Source organism: Sinocyclocheilus grahami, unplaced genomic scaffold (assembly GCF_001515645.1).
Source record: "Sinocyclocheilus grahami isolate Dianchi unplaced genomic scaffold, SAMN03320097.WGS_v1.1 scaffold436.1, whole genome shotgun sequence".
In the NCBI taxonomy this organism is placed as follows: Eukaryota; Metazoa; Chordata; class Actinopteri; order Cypriniformes; family Cyprinidae; genus Sinocyclocheilus; species Sinocyclocheilus grahami.
Window position 1 is genome coordinate 6,669 of NW_015505615.1, and position 18,405 is coordinate 25,073.

General features: G+C 35.0%; 1 protein-coding gene across 1 annotated transcript in view; it reads right to left on the reverse strand.

Moving 5' to 3' along the window:
• Nucleotides 1-29: 29 nt before the first annotated feature.
• Nucleotides 30-18,405, reverse strand: part of LOC107551867 (cytoplasmic dynein 2 heavy chain 1-like) — a 42,608-nt gene continuing 24,232 nt past the window's right edge. The window contains 20 exon segments of the mRNA XM_016233622.1: nt 30-225; nt 302-548; nt 1,908-2,167; nt 3,535-3,690; nt 3,767-3,896; nt 4,730-4,937; nt 5,837-6,101; nt 6,943-7,142; nt 7,235-7,344; nt 8,156-8,379; nt 8,486-8,668; nt 9,724-9,906; nt 10,660-10,865; nt 13,078-13,222; nt 13,337-13,450; nt 14,234-14,358; nt 15,110-15,232; nt 15,522-15,667; nt 15,752-16,134; nt 17,124-17,294. Of these exon segments, the coding sequence (XP_016089108.1) occupies nt 70-225; nt 302-548; nt 1,908-2,167; nt 3,535-3,690; nt 3,767-3,896; nt 4,730-4,937; nt 5,837-6,101; nt 6,943-7,142; nt 7,235-7,344; nt 8,156-8,379; nt 8,486-8,668; nt 9,724-9,906; nt 10,660-10,865; nt 13,078-13,222; nt 13,337-13,450; nt 14,234-14,358; nt 15,110-15,232; nt 15,522-15,667; nt 15,752-16,134; nt 17,124-17,294 (3,735 nt within the window). The 3' untranslated portion in view covers nt 30-69.

Here is an 18,405-nt window from a genome sequence, read left to right on the forward strand (position 1 = left end):
TGTGTGTGTGTGTGTGTTTGAGTGTGTGTGTGTTTGTGTGTGTGTGTGTGTGTGTATGTACATCAGTACTCACTCAATGGTGCAAATCCGCACGATCGAGGTGAAGCGTGAGGTGAGTGTGTGCCGCCCCACAGCGCCGCCTGCTGACATGGACGCCACAATCTGAATGTTCTCCAGTCCGACCCACTCCAGGTTCTCATCATAGAAGCCCTGATATGTCAAGACCTGTGGAAGAAGACTGTGAGAAACTAAAATGGCACAAGAAACCTTGATTTGCACTAAAAACAGTGTGGCACGTGACCTGCTGCAGGAAGGCGATGAGGTTGCTGGTGCCCCACTTGTCGGGTTTGGGCAGGTTGATGTCTTTGAGGTACAGCACCAGCCTCTCGCAGTCTTTGGGCCGGTACACGCGTCCCGTGTTGGAGCTGATGACCAGACAGGTGTGCGAGAGTTTCTGCAGGACGTGACGGGAGGAGGTCTCAGCGCTGCAGTGCACCACAGCCACCTGGGTGGAGCGCAGCTGAGAGAACGAGCAGCGCAGGAGCATCCTGACACACAGAGCACAGTCTCAATCATTGCTATTTTAGGATCATTCAAATACGCAGTGCACCACAGCCACCTGTGTGGAGCGCAGCTGAGAGAACGAGCAGCGCAGGAGCATCCTGACACACAGAGCACAGTCTCAATCATTGCTATTTTAGGATCATTCAAATACTATTATCCTTTCAATTAATCATTTGATTTACTTTGAATTTTTATATTTTCACTTTAATTTTAGTTAAAGTTTTAGTAATTTTGTTTGTTTTTAAAGTTTTTATTAGTTTTTTTTTTTATGCGTCTATATAGTTTTTTTTTTCATTTTTAGTTATTTTAGTAAATCAAGTTAAACTAAATTAAAATGAGAAATGCTGCCTTGGCAACTAGCTGAAATAAGCTTAAGTTTTTAAAATATTTTTTATATTTTATTTCAGTTAACGTCTGTTTTATTTCAAGTAACGAAAATGTTTTTTATGGTTGTAGTTTTCGTCAAATATAATAACCCTCATCTGAATTAATCTGTTATTTTGTGTGTGTATACATTCGTTTTTTATTATACTATTATCGTTTTTATTCATATTTTGAATGTTTTTATTTTATAATTTCACTTTAATTTTAGTTAAAGTTTTAGTAGTGACTAAAGTAGTTTGAAGTTTTTTTTGCCATATTTAATAGTTTTTGTTTTTTAATATGTCTATATAGTTTTTTTTTCCAGTTTTAGTTTTAGTTATTTTAGTTCATCAAGTTAAACTAAATGAAAAAAATGGGAAAGATGAGAAAAAAAACTAACTTTTTTAAAAAATATTTTTTATTTCAATTTAGTGTTTATTTTATTTTTATAATTTCAGTTTTAGTTAACTATAATAATCCTGGTCTGAATGAATCTGTCATTTTATGTGTGTGTGTATTTCAATTTGATTTATATACCATTATGGTATATGGTATATGGCTTTTACTAAACTTTTGAAATAGTAATTCATTTTAATTTCAGTTAGTGATTTTTTAATTTAAAAATCAAACTAATTTTATTAGTTTGATTTTTTCCAAGTTTTACTGTACTTTTTTTACTTGCTGTACTTACTGTACTTTTTATCTTACTTTTTTACTTGTTTTTTTTATATTCAGTCAGTTATTTCCTGTAGCTCAAACAGTAGAGTTTGTTTTCCAGTAAAAGCAAAAACTAGTATGATGTAAATATGTACCTTAAATGCAATGTCATTTTAACTAACGTATTTTAGTTAGTTGCAAAATTTCAGATTTTCATTTACTTTAAGGTTTTCATATAAATTGTATTGTATTTCAGCTTCATTTCATTTACCAAAAATGTTTTTAAATACTTTTAGTTTAAGTTAACTATAATAACTACATACCCTTTCCCGCACCCCTCCGGCCCCACCAGCAGGAACGGCTGCCTGTGATTGGACGAGAGCCACGGGGTGAAGAGGTCGAGTCCGCGCTGTGTGTCAGGTGTGTGTATGACGGGGAGATTGTGCGGGTTACTGAGGTCGTCCTCACACACACCGTCCCCTCGCTGCAGCTCATACGCACACAGACGGCCGGATGCGGGGTCGTAGTACGTGTCCAGGGGCTTGCGGGGGTCAGGAGGACTTTCTCTGGCCCAACTCAGAACCTAAACACACATTTAGAATATCACAGCACACATGATGTGCTCGACTGCATGTTTGTTTGAAGGTTTACTTACACAGGACTGCAAACACGACTTCATGATGATCACATGCCAATCAAGGGCTCATTAACATATGACCGCCCACATTACATATTAACACTTACTTACTCCAGTGGGTCTCAAACTGGGGGCTTTAGCAAACTTCAAAGGGTGCCATAGGAAAAATATGTATTTATTTAATTTAATTAGTCATTCGTTCATTCATTAAAATTATGTAATGAAAAAAAAACATTAAAAACAAATATTTGATTAACTGAATTAAAATGCTACAAATGTAATATAAAATGTAAAAAATATTTTTCAAAATTTTAATTTTAATTTAAAATTTAACTTGTCACATTTTATTTATTTATTATTTTATTTATTTAAAATAATTAACTGAATTAAAATGATAAAAATGTTTTTAAAAACATAAGCAAATGCATAATTATGTTTATTTATTAAAATAATGTAACAATTAATTTTAAAAATTTTATGAAAAATGTTTAAAAAATTTAAATGTAAAAATATTAATTTATTTTCTCAAATATCTAACTGAATCAACATGCTACAAAAAATGAACAAAAAGTGCAATATAAAAATGTTTGTTAAAAGAATCTAACTGAATTAAAAAGCTAAAAAAAATTAAACATATTTTTATTAAAATAATCTGAATTAAAAATCTAAAAAGGTAAAAAAATATATATATATATATATAAACTGCAATGATATTTCATGTTTATATTTTATCCCCTCAGCAACTTTTTTTTAATACTTGTTTTTATTGAAGAAGAACATACAGTTCTTCAGACTTCCCAAAATGTGGTCGTGTGTGGTTGATTACTTTCATATACCTCCCAGTTTGTGTTAATAAAAGAGTAATCAGCATTGATTACAGCAGAATTACTGGAAGAACTATTTCTTTGAGTTAAACAGGCTGAGAACCACTGACCTACTCAATGTTCAACACCTTGACCCGCCCTGATACATGGCAATGTGAACTAAACTAAGTTTACAGCTCATTTACATGAAGAAGTATTACATGTACATTAGCAAAACCACCTGTTTATTTCTACTGGTCAGAGAGAGGAGGGAAAATGATCTCGAAAACTAAATGCTGGAAGAGACCTTGAGTGACATTAAGACTGGACATCATAAAATCTAGAGTGTGACACCTGACCATTTCAAAGTTTCACTGCTGCTTCTTTAAAACTTTAAATTACGACTGGTCATAAGCGTTAATCTAAGGGAGCGGCTACTAAATTTAATGATGGGCAGCCAGGCTGAGCAGGCATGAAATTACATTTCCCATGAATCAGGGCAGCTCTGACCTCCTTGGCGAACTCCTGGCGGCATTTGAGCGTGAGATTTCCTCCCAAACCGCGGATGAGTCCCACAACAAACTGTCCTCGCTCTCTGACCCCTCTCAGATGGGACAAACCGTTCAGCACTGTCCCAACCAGACTGGTGTCCACCACAAAATCACTCTGCGCAGAGAAACAGAGAGGTTTAGGATGCTGTGAGCATGTACGGTCAGTGTTACAGGACTGTGTGTCACAGGACCTGTTTGAGAGCCCAGTCCAGAGCTCTGTGGAAATAATCATTGAGCCAGTTCTCCAGATTCATCCTGTTGTCTTCATCCTCCCTCTTCAGCCACGACTTCACGAGAGAGCCCACGTCAGTGTCTTCATCACTGCAACACACACACAGGGCCTCAGGAAAATACTGAAGAAACGCAATTAAAATGCTAAAAATTAAGTTTAAAAAATGTCAATTAAAATAAAACAAATGTTTATTTAAATTACCTCACTGAATTAAAATGATAAAAATGTAATGAAAAATGTAAATGTAAGAAAAAGTTTATTAAAACAATTTAACTGGATTAAAATGCTACAAAAAAAGTAAATTGAAATATTTTTTTTATTATTATTATTATTCATTTTTTCAGACTGAATTTGCTAAAAAAAATGTAAATGTAAAAATCTATCTAAATTAAAATGCTAAAACGTAATGAAAAAACATGTAAATGTAAAAATAAGTTTATTTATTAATTAAAATAATCACATTGAATTAAAACTTTAAAATGTAATGAAAAATTTAAAAAACAAATGTTCATTTAAATGATCTAACTGAATTCAATTACTTAATGTAATGAAAACGTGTGTAAAATTTATTTATTTATTAAAAGATTTTAAATGAATTAAAATGCTAAAAAAAGGAATGAAAAAGAGAAAAAGAAAATTGTAAAAAAAAAAAGCAAAACAGAAATGTAAAAAAAATGTATTTAAATAATCTAACTGAATTAAAATGCTAAAAAATGTAATGAAAAAAGTGTAAATGTAAAAACAAATGTTTATTTATCTGATTAATTAAAATCATGTTAAAAGGCTAAAAATGTCATAAAAAGTTTTTAAAAAAAGTTTTTAAAAAGTAAAAACAAAATGTTAATTTAGAAAAATAATCCAACCAAATCAACTTTAGGTTGGATGAAGCTGTGTGATTGGTTGCTGTGTTCAGGAGCATTACCTGAGGAGGATCATGCCCATGCGGGAGATGGTGGCTGGTGAGGCGCAGCTCAGATCGTGGGTCTCAAACAGGAAGTTGACGTTGGGGCCGAACTGAATCCTCTCACCGCTGGGCATCGTGAGTAAACGATTATCATCCAGCACAGAGTTTAATGACTCGATCCACTCCGGATCAATGTCTCCATCGCATATAATCCATGAGCTCACCTCTGAAAGAGAGAGAATGACATCAGGCCAACAGAAATCTCAATTAAACTTACTTTCAGGTGTGTGTATTTGGTCGTCTATCTGTTGTCTGAGTTTGGTGTTTGCGGAGTGTGTTTGAATGTGTTCTCATGTGTATTTTTGAGTGTACTAATGTGTGTGTTTGAAGTTTTAATGTGCCTGCTTGTTGTTTGCCGAGCGTATTTGCTGTACTGTGGTATTTAAGCATGTTATTGAGTGTATTTGATGTTTGTAAAGTAGGACCATCTTCCAAAATTTGCAATGAGAAGTGCTTATAAACTTGCGGTTGTCAACAAAATAGACGCTTTAAGGACTTCCTGCCGTTTTCCACCCAAATAAACACTTGAGTTTTAACATTTAAAAATAAAGAGATTAAGACATGAAATATTAGTACTGTAAAATTATTTCTTTGAAAATACAAATAATATAATAAATATTGCTTATTTTAATATTGTTATTTAGTAATAACAACAACAACAATAATACCTTTAATTTATTATATTTTATTTACATTTATTTATTATTTATACAAAATATTATTATTATTATTAATTGTATTTATTAAAAATTTATTTTATTTAAAATGGTATTATTATTACTATTATTAAACTGTGTTAATGTGTGTATTTAGTGTTGTTATGTATATTGATGTGTATCTGGTGTTCATTAAGCATGGTAATGCATGCATCTAGCATTTGTTTAGCATATTAATATGTGTATTTGTTTTTTTTAATTTGTGTTAATGTGTGTATTTGTTGTTTATAAGGTGTAATGTGTGTATCTAGTGTCATTATGTATGCTAATGTGTATTTGCTGTTTGTTTTGTGTGTTAATGTGTATTTAACATTCATTGAGTGTGTATTTGGTGTGTATCTGTCCTCACCCTGTGGCTCTCGCACCACCTGTCGTGCGGAGGACGTTAGCACCCCGTCGGACCACTCTCGCGTGTCCATGTCGATGTGGCCCAGGAGCTGCTGACGTGGCATGGCTTTCGGGTTCATGGTGTACTGTTTGACCACACGGCCCATCCTGCCCAGCGCCGCCCGCAACATCCTCCACAGAGTGGACTTCCCCGCCCCGCTGGGCCCGACCACCACCACACCCATCCGCTGCCGCAGCTGCTCGTACAGCTCCAGAGCCTTCTTCATCTACACACACACACACACACACACAGATCAGTACTGCACTGCTGTAGCTCAGGGAATGAACAAGTTGATAAAGTGAGTATCTTGAATGCAAAGTGAATTTGGATAAAAGTATCTGACAAATGCATAGATGTAAATAAATGCAATATGACGATTGTTGGTTAAGGTGTAGTATGTAGGGTATATAGGCAGCAGAGTTATTACAGTTAACTAAAACCATAAAAAAATGTCATTACTTGAAATAAAATAAATGTTAACTGAAATAAAATGTAAAAAATAAAAATAAAAAAAATCAGCAAATTGCCAATGCAACATTTCTCATTTTCATTTAGTTTAACTGTATGTACTAAAATAACTAAATATAAAACTGAAATACAATTAATAAATAAAAGGATAAAAAAGTTAATTTATTAAATTAATTAAAATATTTATTTACAATTTATAAATAATTTATAACACTATGTAGATATGTAAATAAATAAATAAATGTTTAAAAATAAATGACAAAAGTATAAAACAAATTTTTTACTTCAATTACAAAAAAATGCCCTAAAAGAACTATAACAGTATCTCAATGACTACGTTTACATGAACCCTCGTAAAGCGATTATAATGTGATTTTAGCAGTATTGCAATTAAACTTTACCTTATGTAAATACAATGATCAAACTAATGCGAATAATGAAATAAAATAATCAGAAGACTGAAAATTGCATGTAAACGAGTGAAGAGGTTTGCTGCTTACTGCTATTAAGCCCTTGCTCTGCTTATTGGAAATAATCCCATTATTGGTGCACATATAAACGTAGACAATGATGGTAAAACAGCACTGACAGGCAGGTACCTGACTGGGTATGATCTCCAGCCGTGCCTCTTCATAAACAGCCAGCAGGGCGGATTTGAGCATCTCATACTCCACGTCCTTAAAGTCGACTCCAGGAAACACGTCTCTGACCAGGGCGTCAAACCGAGAGCTGTCGGCAAACGTCAACTTTGACATGGTGTTCAACCTCAAGGCCTGAACCACCAACCCGCTCTCCTTCACTACAGACAGACAGAGAATATGGAGCTGAATTGATCCTGGACAGGTCATTGATCAAGTTCGTGTGATATTGATTCAAATGAGATTGTCGTACAGGGGTTGTTGTTTTGTCTCTGTAACTGCAGCAAACTCCCACAGCCTCTCAGCACCGTCTTTAGAGCACGCAAACCCCAGTCGTAGTGCTGCTGCAGCGTCAACAGTTCTCTGCACACAAACACATTCACACAGAAACACACAAGATCAGTTCTAGGGTCAGTGGATATTTGGGGCCACACCAGTAAAAATATATATTTATAAATAAAATAGAGTTTGAGGTCGGTAAAAATCTTTTTGAAAAAAGTTACACTCACCATGGCTGCATTTATTTGATCAGTAAAAGAGTAAATATTGTTTTCTATTGTAATATATTGTAAAATGTAATTTATGGCGTCAACAGTTCTCTGCACACAAACACATTCACACAGAAACACACAAGATCAGTTCTAGGGTCAGTGGATATTTGGGGCCACACCAGTAAAAATATATATTTATAAATAAAATAGAGTTTGAGGTCGGTAAAATTTTTTAATCTTTTTGAAAAAAGTTACACTCACCATGGCTGCATTTATTTGATCAGTAAATATTGTTTTCTATTGTAATATATTGTAAAATGTAATTTATTTCTGTGATCAAAGCTGGATTTTTAGCATCATTACTCCAGTCTTCAGTGTCACATGATCTTCAGAAATCATTCTAATATTCTGATTTGCTGCTCGAGAAACATTTTGTGGAAACTGAGATAAATTTAATTTTTCAGGATTCTATGATGAATAGAAAGTTCAAAAGAACAGCATTTGTTTGAAATAGAAATCTTATTAACATTATAAATGCCTTTACTGTTTGATCAATTTAATGTCTCCATGCTGAATAAAAATATTAATTTCTTACAAACTTTTGACCCCAATCTTTTCGAACGGTACTGTATAAATAAGAAAATTGGTCTCTTCAGGCCTCGAACACACACTCAAGTCACTACCTGGCCAGATTGAATATAGCGACCAATTTTCGTCCGAGTGCCTTTCCTTCTTTAAACCCTTCTGAATACAGGATGACCTCAGCGATGAGCTCATTATCAGGACTCGTCATGGCAACCGGTCGGAAGAGCTGCTTCAGATTATCTGGCAGCTTCTGCCGTCCTCCGTATCCTTTACCCGCTGGGTTCAGAGTAATAAAGACGCCAGAATTTGGGTCCAACTCCACCTGAAAACACACACAACACAGAGTATTCCCTCTGTACCATCACATTTGAGTTTAAAAACCTTTTGCGTTGGTGGTGTATTTTTACGCCTGTGTGTGTGTGTTTCACCTCTTTACTGAGCAGCTGGCAGGTGGTCCGGTGGTTCTTCAGTGAGTTCTGGATGGCTTGTATCTGCATGGAGACGGCGGAGAGCACAGCCTCTTCCAGACGATTGAACTCATCAAAACAACCCCACGCTCCACACTTCACCAGCCCCACGAAGATCCGGCCCATGGACTTCACATCTATACCCTAAAACACTGAGATATTAGACACTTTCACACATGAAACCTCTTTAACTGATGTAAAAAATAGCTTACTAACTTCTCCAGTAATGGCACCTGTTATACACAGTAACATGGAGCTTAATGCAGTAATACAGAATCAACAGCTGGTTTACATGCATTTTGATTGAAAATGCACATTCGTTATCTGCCAGCAGGTGGCGCTTTCGGAACGGCAGAAATATAGCGGTTTCCCCTGTAACACTGAAATGTGCAGCTTTATTTAATGTGAATATGCATGTTTATTTAATGAATAATAGCCTTTTGAAGTTCAATGGTCACATTAAGCCTTATGGCAATTCTGGTCTTTCTGTCCCCAAAGTTAAAACCTCTTGAAATCATAATTAAGACTTTTTATGACCTTAAAATTGATACACAAAATGTAAGACTTTTTAAGGACCCGCGGAAACCCTGTCTAAATAGAAAAATACTGTTACATTTAAAGGCTTATTACAAAAAAGTCTGTTTGAGGTCAGTAAAAAATATATTTTTTTATTACTGATTTTATTCAACAAGTATGCATTAAATTGATCAAAATGGCAGTAAGGACATTTAGAAAGTTACAAAAGATTTCTATTTCAAATAAATGCTGTTCTTTTGAACTTTTTATTCATCTGTGAATCCTGAAAAATCAACTGCATCATGGTTTCTGCAAAAATATGAAGCAGCACAACGATTTTCAATATTGATAATAATCAGAAATGTTTCTCGAGCAGCAAATCAGCATATTAGAATGATTTCTGAAGATCATGTGACACTGAAGACTGGACTAATGATGCTGAAAATGTAGCTTTGGTCAAATAAATAAATTAAATTTTAACATTTTCAAATGGAAAAGAGATATTTTAAATTGCAATAATATTTGACTGTTTTTACAGTTTTTTGATCAAATAAATGCAGCCTTGGTGAGCCAAAAAAATACCTACCTACAGTACATACCTACAGATCAACAAAGACCCGGTTTATTGATTTCTATCTAGACCCACAGGTACTGTAGGGTTTTTATTTATTATGTGTGTGTACCTCATCACAGTTGAAGACCAGCACTTGTCTTCCAAACAGTCCTCCCAGGGCTTTAACGGACTCGGTCTTGCCGGTTCCTGCGGGGCCGTAGGGATTCCCGCCCAAACCCATTTTCATGGCCTGTGTCAGTGTCAGATAGCACTTATCCGTCAGGGGCGTGTGAACCAGTTTAGGAGCATTACCCTGAGAGAAAAATAGAGAGAGTAAGTCTCTGTGGAGCAGCGCGAGGATCCATTTCTATCATATGAGACTGACGGCATCCTTTGTGGATAAATATGAAACATGCAACAAAATCTGCATGTTCAACACTGTTCAAAAGTTTGGGGTCAGTAAGCGCTTTCAGCAAGGATGCAATAAATTGACTAAAATGAGAGAAAAAACATTTTTAACAGATTTCTATTTCAAATAAATGCTGTTCTTTTGAACTTTCTATTAATCTGTGAATCCTGAAAAATTAAATGTATCTCAGTTTCCACAAAAATATGAAGCAGCACAACTGTTTTCAACACTGATAATAATCAGAAATGTTTCTTGAGCAGCAAATCAGCATATTAGAATGATTTCTGAAGATCATGTGACACTGAGTAATGATGCTGAAAATTCAGCTTTGATCACAGGAATCAATTACATTTTATAATATATTTCACAAAGAAAACGCTTGTTTTGAATTGTAATAATATTTCACAATATTACTGTTTTTACAGGATTTTTTAATCAAATAAATGCAGACTCCAAATTGCCAAAAATACCAATTGAACTCTACTATACCAAAAGCCTTAGCTCACAAATAATGCTTTATGTAGATGTCACTTCATAACTTTCCACTACGTGAGCATCCAGTCACATTATATCATTAATATTCATGAGCCAGTTTTGTTAATTTGAGGCAGTGTCTGACTGCACAATACTTTGTGACTTGAACACTGAGCTGATCACCTGATACTCATATGTGTAGCTGAACTCTGCGTCCACCATCTGTATGGAGCAACGCTGGTCTGCGGTCAGGTAGAATCGCAGCTGTTTCTTCCAGATCCAGTCATCAGTGCTTTGAATCTGAGCTTCTCTCAGACTCTGGACCACTGAGATGTTGTGGATCACGTCCAGAATCAGAGCCTTCAGTTTCAACTGCAGAACTCTCGATTCTACAAGACAAAACCATCAGACACACATTAACGGCTAATACAAGCTGAAGTTTGATCGTGTTAGGGGTTCGTTACATCCTCAAAAACACGGACATACACACATTTGAAGCACAGATTAGATTGGGAGCAAGGGTGGAGGTTTATAAAGAACAGGTTGGAAGTGTTTGTAATGGACCATTTCGACCCTGCAGCAGCAGTTTTTCCAGAGTGACTTATAAGCATAATTAGCCATAATCACCGTTAACAGTGAGACTCATCAGAGGCTCCATTTATTTGAATTTATAATGGATCAAAGTGAATAAACCCCTGAGCTCATAAATGGACTAAAGTGCTTTATGGATATTCAGATCGCTTTATTCATTTGATTAATCTGACAATTAGCAAACACTGTAAATATGCAGCCAGAAATTAAAGGTTTTATTCAGAATTGCCTGCAGTCTGAAAAGAAAACACTGAAATTCACATTAAAGAAATTAAAAATACAGAGCAGTGCCACTTAAACACACACACATTTACTATTTTAAAATGAGGAAACACCATTTTATTTAATATAGTTATAATGAATACCAATCATAGTAATTATTTATTATGTTTGAGGACATCCTCAAAGGAATGTTCTGAACATGTCCATTACTAGTTAAACTACTACTGTAACCTGAATCCAAGTATTTAGGAGAAATAGCATTGTTAGAAGTAAATACAAAGTTGAACACTGTAAATATGCAGCCAGAAATTAAAGGTTTTATTCAGAATTGCCTGCAGTCTGAAAAGAAAACACTGAAATTCACATTAAAGAAATTAAAAATACAGAGCAGTGCCACTTAAACACACACACATTCACTATTTTAAAATGAGGAAACACCATTTTATTTAATATAGTTATAATGAATACTAATCATAGTAATTATTTATTATGTTTGAGGACATCCTCAAAGGAATGTTCTGAACATGTCCATTACTAGTTAAACTACTACTGTAACCTGAATCCAAGTATTTAGGAGAAATAGCATTGTTAGAAGTAAATACAAAGTTATCACTGTATTTATGAACCATTTCAGAAAGCACTTTCAGCAGATTTGAGTAAAGTGAGTTTAAAGACACACACACACACACACACACACACACATAGAGAGAGTCAGGTGTTGGCTAGAGCTGGGCAATATGGCCAAAAGTATTATCACAATATTATATTTAATCGATATCGATATCTATTGTGATGTTCATTTACTGTTAATGAGGAAGGAAATGTTTTCCACATGTTTGTTAGACCTCGAGAATTTAAACATAACTTTGTTCATAATTAAACTCCAAAGAGTAAGATACCTTTTAATTTAGGGCCCTATGAAATCTATTTTATTTTCCCCTAAATTCTTTTTTCCATTTATTTTTTCTGGATTCTGTGTTTTATGATTCAATACAAATTTATAGTAAAAAATGATGTCTAATGAAATGAATAAATAAAACTTTAACTGTCTGATCATTCCTTTAAAATGTAAATAACAAAATGAATTTACAACAAAACATTGCATTTTTATTGTGAAGTAAGAATATGCATAACAGAACTGTATAAATTAATGAAAAAATACCTTGGTTGCATGATATTCCTTAGGCTAGAGCTGGGCAATATGGCCAAAAGTATTATCACAATATTATATTTAATCGATATCGATTATCGAGAATATGCATAACAGAACTGTATAAATTAATGAAAAAATACCTTGGTTGCATGATATTCCTTAAAAATAGTATTATTATTATTATTATTACTTTGAGAATTATATTTCAGTATACAATACTAATATATTTCTGTCATAATTTCTTCAAGTTAAACCAGACTTTTATTTTGACAGGTTTTTGACGGTAGTTTTTTTCTCGAATGAAACCGTGTAATGCTGGTGAAGTGACACTCAGAGCAGCTCTGGAGACTGAAGTTCATGTGTTCATGTCCTCATAGATTGAGATGCAGACACTGAAAACAGTGAGCGTCACGTGTGTTTGAGTTTGTGTATCAGATGAAACCGCACCATTCATTCACACAGAGACACGCAGAACAGCGGCATGCACTGACTGGCTGCTGCTGCGTTTATTTCTGCTGTGTGACAGACTGTCCATATCGAGTAAAAACGTCCAGAGCTTATCATCGGTATCAACACAAATTCTATCGCAGTCTCGATATGATCTCGTTTATTGCCCTGGCCTAGTGTCGGTGTACCTGCAGTGTCATCCATGTTGGTGTCTACGCTGGTGTAGCTCTCCAGTTTGGCGGTGAGCTCCAGCTCCAGCTGATGGAGGTTCTGCTGTCGGATGGCGTTCTCCACATCCGCTGTGAACTGGATCTGCTCTGCCAGGCACAAAATCTGGAAACAGAGTCACTCCACAGTCATTTTAGCTGAACCGCAGAGACTTATGGGTGTTTCTGAAGAGAAACACCTGTGTGTGTGTGTGTGTGTGTGTGTGTGTGTGTGTGTGACCTGAGAAGGAAAGCGCGTGGGATCCACGTTTCCTCTCTTTCCAGCATTCACACAGTCACACAAGAGATGTTTCAAGGTGTTTTTCATCTCCGTGGAGAGAGCGCTCAGCCAAACCTGACACCAACCCACAAAATTAAAGAGATATTAAATATAAAACAATAAAATATATTTATATACAGTATAATTTATATATTAAACTTTTTTATAGATTAAAAACAATTTATAGATATTTTATTCTTTCATATTTAATATTAATTTAATTGTGTGGGTTGTGTCAGGTTTTACATATATTTATACATTTAATATATATATTAAAATATATTTATAGATATTGCAAATAGATACCTGACACCAACCCATAAAACTAAATATTAAATATAAAATATGTATAAATAAAATGTTTAAAATATATAAATATATATCAAAACTGACACCAACCCACAAAATGAAATATTAAATATAAAATAATTAAATATAAAACATTTATAAATAAAATGTTTAATATATAGAATATATAAATATATATCAAAACTGACACCAACCCACAAAATGAAATATTAAATATAAAATAATTAAATATAAAACATTTATAAATAAAATGTTTAATATATAGAATATATAAATATATATCAAAACTGACACCAACCCACAAAATGAAATATTAAATATAAAAGAATAAAATATTAAATATCTATAAATAAAAGGTTTTATACATAAAATATTTATAAATATATCTCAAACCTGACACCACCTCAAAAAATTAAAGGAATATTAAATCTAAATGAATAAAATATAAAACACACACACATATATAATGTAATTTAATTAGCAGCATGTCACACCATAAACCCAAATCATGAGACAACTAAAACACAGTCAGCATGACAGAGATCTGACCTCTACGTCGTTGGAGATGCTGACAGTGTTCTGGAGCGGCACGGTCTCGCCCTCCAGTGATTTCATGGCTGTGATGCTCTGAAAACTCGGATCAAACTCCACACTGCTGATGCCTTAAACACACAGTCATCCCACGTCTCTATATGCAGCTGCTTGTGTGACAACTGTGAGCAGGTGTGTGTGTGTGTGTGTGTGTGTGTATGTTACCTGCAACATTTAAAAATATATACCAGTCACTAATTTATGAAGCACCCTCCGTACTTAATTCTGGAACCGGGTCTGGATAAAACTGTGTTTGAGCAGTTTCATTATCAGTAGCTCATATTTAGGCGATCACATTGATTTATGTGGCAGTCGGAAAAATGAGCAGGAAATTTGTTAATTTCCTCTGTGAAAATCTCTATACAGTTAGAGTAAACATTAATGCACATGGGTTTCATCGAATACTCCTTGCATCTGTTGATTTCATCTGTGGATTATTTGGTTTTATTTAGTGTGAATCTCCAATAAGTTCTGATAAGTAATAAATAACATGATATGTGGCCGGCCTATGTTAACTTTATTTTAATCAAAACATAAAACATTTACACCGTTTGCATCTGCGAGGCATAAGTTACAATTATATTTGTCCTTGACTCCAGAAAAATGTTGGCAGATCTTTTATTAATAATAATAATAATAATAATAATAATAGACATATATTTGTGCCACTTTCAGAAGGCAGCACAGCTTTACATTATTTACACGAGGGGGAAAAAAACATGTATTTTCACATCAAGTCAATGAAGAACGGGTGTTCTTAATAAAATTACAATTTATATTATAAAATAGAACATTTTTACTTTTTTTTTTTTTTTTTTTTGTTTTTTTTTATATTCTTCAGGTGTGTGTGTATGACAGTAGGGTTTGTGGCCTGTCCGAGAATCTCCAGTAGATCATCGTCTCCAATGAAGTAAAACCGAGGAAATGCAGAACGCTTCTCCTGCAGGGGTCAAAAGTCTCATTAAAATATTAAAATAAAACATATAAATATATAATAAATAACATATTTTTATATTTATATTAATTTTATATTTTTTATATTTATTATTTCTACCATCATCAACATAACACCAACATAAACATGGGAAAAGCAAAAAAGCAAAAAATTGCATAAAATTAAAATAAACCAGCAAAGTATTTTTATTTGTATATAAGTATTTTTTACTATAGTGCCTTTTTTTGTTTTTGTTATTTTTGCACAGCTTTTTTCATGTTTTTGCTATGATGGTGATATGTTAGTTAATACAATTTATCATATATTTTAATATATATATGACTATATATATATATATCTGTAACTGGTCCAGGATGGTGACGAGGGAGTTCCTGATTCCAGCTCGAGTGCTGAGAGACGTGACCCTGCTGTCCCTCTGAACGTCTGACATGATGGCCCTAAACGCACAGACACCGGTGAGTGATTCTACACTCATCTGTCTCACACCTGTCCCAGCATCCCCTCCCTGCCTCCCCGCTCACCTGAAATCCTGGTCCACTCTCTGAAAGCGGGCCTGTTCCCGCGGCAACGCCCCACGCCCAAATATGGGCTCGAGGTAGACCCACTTCCTCTGGATGGTGTTGAGGTTCTGGAGGTACTCGTCAAGGTCGGCCAGCCGGGTTTCCCACAGTGACACTTTGTCCTGGAAGCGCAGGTAATAGGGCGAGTCTTTGAGCGACTGCAGCAGGCAGCGGTTGTCTCCCACCTGGTTGACCATGTCCCTCCAGTCCTTGATGACGCGCAGAGAGCAGCCCTGACTGTCTGTGTAGTCCGTCAGGGTGAAGCACGCACCGGCGCCCCACAGCTCCAGCTCCCGCAGGGCCTCACGGATGGTGACCTCGGCCTGAGCGCGACTGTTCAGATCCTGCTCACAGACAGAGAAACCATTACCGTGAGTGTTTATGACCTAGATAAAGTTTTAGGGGACAATCTGCTGAAAAATGCCTGCAGAGCTCAGATAATGTTCATAAACAAACTAAATAATTAATTGTTTTCCATGTTAATCTTTTGTCCTAAATAGACATGGCTGCACTGCAAAAATGTTCTTATTTAGTATTTTCTTACTTATTTTTATATATAATAATAAGAAATTATTTTCTTAGCACTGCCAGAAATCCCTCAATGAATTCGTAGAGTTATATAGCATAGATAGATAGAACGATAGATAGATAGTAGGGCTGCACGATATATAGAAATTATTGAAATATCGCAAATGTAAATATCGCAATATGCATATCGCAAGGGCGTGCGATATCTGAATCATTTTAATAATAGGCTACTTAAATCAAAACATTGCAAAAGGTCAAAGTTTTAGTTCGACACATATAGCAGAGAATTGCTTGACGTTAAAAAGAGTTAAGTGCAATAAGTTGCAGAAAATAACTCTTTGCCGTCTCGTCTTGCTGTCTGACTCACACCTGAAGTGCGCGTACAATCCGCATCTCGCACAGCGTATCTTCCGTTCTGCCGCACACGTGCAAAGCGCGCGCACACACACACAGAGTTTCAGACGGAGTTGATTCGTCTTTCGCATCTCCTCATGTTTGAACAGACACATACACACAGAATTATGTCAATAGTACCCATCTCGACGATCATGATTTTTTAATCGCAAAGCATGACCTGACGTGTGCGTAGATATGTGTGTGTGTGTGTGTACCTTGAGCTCCAAGGCTTTGTCTATGATGTTGTCGGCCACTCGAAGCAGGTCTCTGAACTGCAGTCTCTCTAGTGTGGTTCCTCTGGGCAGAGAGACGAGCCGGAACAGATCCAGATTTTTTAATCGCAAAGCATGACCTGACGTGTGCGTAGATATGTGTGTGTGTGTGTGTGAGTGTGTGTGTGTGTGTGTACCTTGAGCTCCAAGGCTTTGTCTATGATTGAAATTGCCACTCTTTCCAGGTCTCTGAACTGCAGTCTCTCTAGTGTGGTTCCTCTGGGCAGAGAGACGAGCCGGAACAGATCCAGCCAGTGTTCCTGAGAGAGCTGCTCACCTCGCACGTACTTCAACACTGGAACCACGGCCTAAAACACACAGCTGCATCCTTAGCACACCTGTTTAGCCCAGCAACAAATATATACAATTAAAGTAGCAATAATTGAACAACAATCATATAGGGATGTAACGATTCACTCAACTCACGATTCGATTTTCTCACAATTGTTTTTAACCAAATGAGATTTAAGACATTATACAGTAAATGAAAAGGTGTCATTTTATTAGCCTATTGCTGCACGTTTCTTTGTGAAATTGAAATAACAAAACTAAATTGAAATTTTAAAACAAACAAGTAAGCTACACAGATAAAATAAATCTCTTAATATAAACAAACTAAGGCTTTGTCTGTGCTCTTTCCATTTAAAATTAGAGCCAACCACTGCATTTTAATCATGATCCAAACAAAGATGCAGCATACATGCAGCATGAGCAGTTTTTAATCTAAATTAGACTGTATAATTTCAAAATTTGAAGCAAAAACAGAATGGTCTGACTTTAGTTTTGTGACACTATACTACATAAAACACATCTGCAGGGAACACCAGACGAGCTGAATGAGACGCAGATTCACTCTCTGACAGCAGGTGGCGCTTATGAACAGCAATGATACAGTGTTTCCTAGGTTTCCACTGTAAACAAAGCAGAGCTGCGCTTATGAACGCTACTTTAATACGCATTGTTCAGAGGCAAGATGAAAAGAAAATACCACGTAAACTTTTCTAAAGACAGTCAGTTCCCCTCAGAGATACATTCATATAAACTCCTACTCCAACTGTATCGCGATTTGTTTAGCATCTCAACCGATTTGAATCGTCACATAATTGAATCAATTTTCGACCGGCTCGCGGTTAATCGCTACATCCCTACAATCATAGCAAGTTGATTCATTGTAAGTACTTAACTACAGACATTGTTACTTTTGAAAAATGTATTAGCTGCAATGCTAGTAACAAAAACTAGCTAAATATATTACAGCTTTTTTATCATAAATTTTAATTCATTATATGAATTCATTGAAAAACAAAATTTTCATATTTTAAAATTATATAAATAAATAAATTAATAAATAAATGTAAAACATATTCATAAAGTGTAATTATTAAAATATAGTGGCTTATTTTTGTATTTGTTATTTTT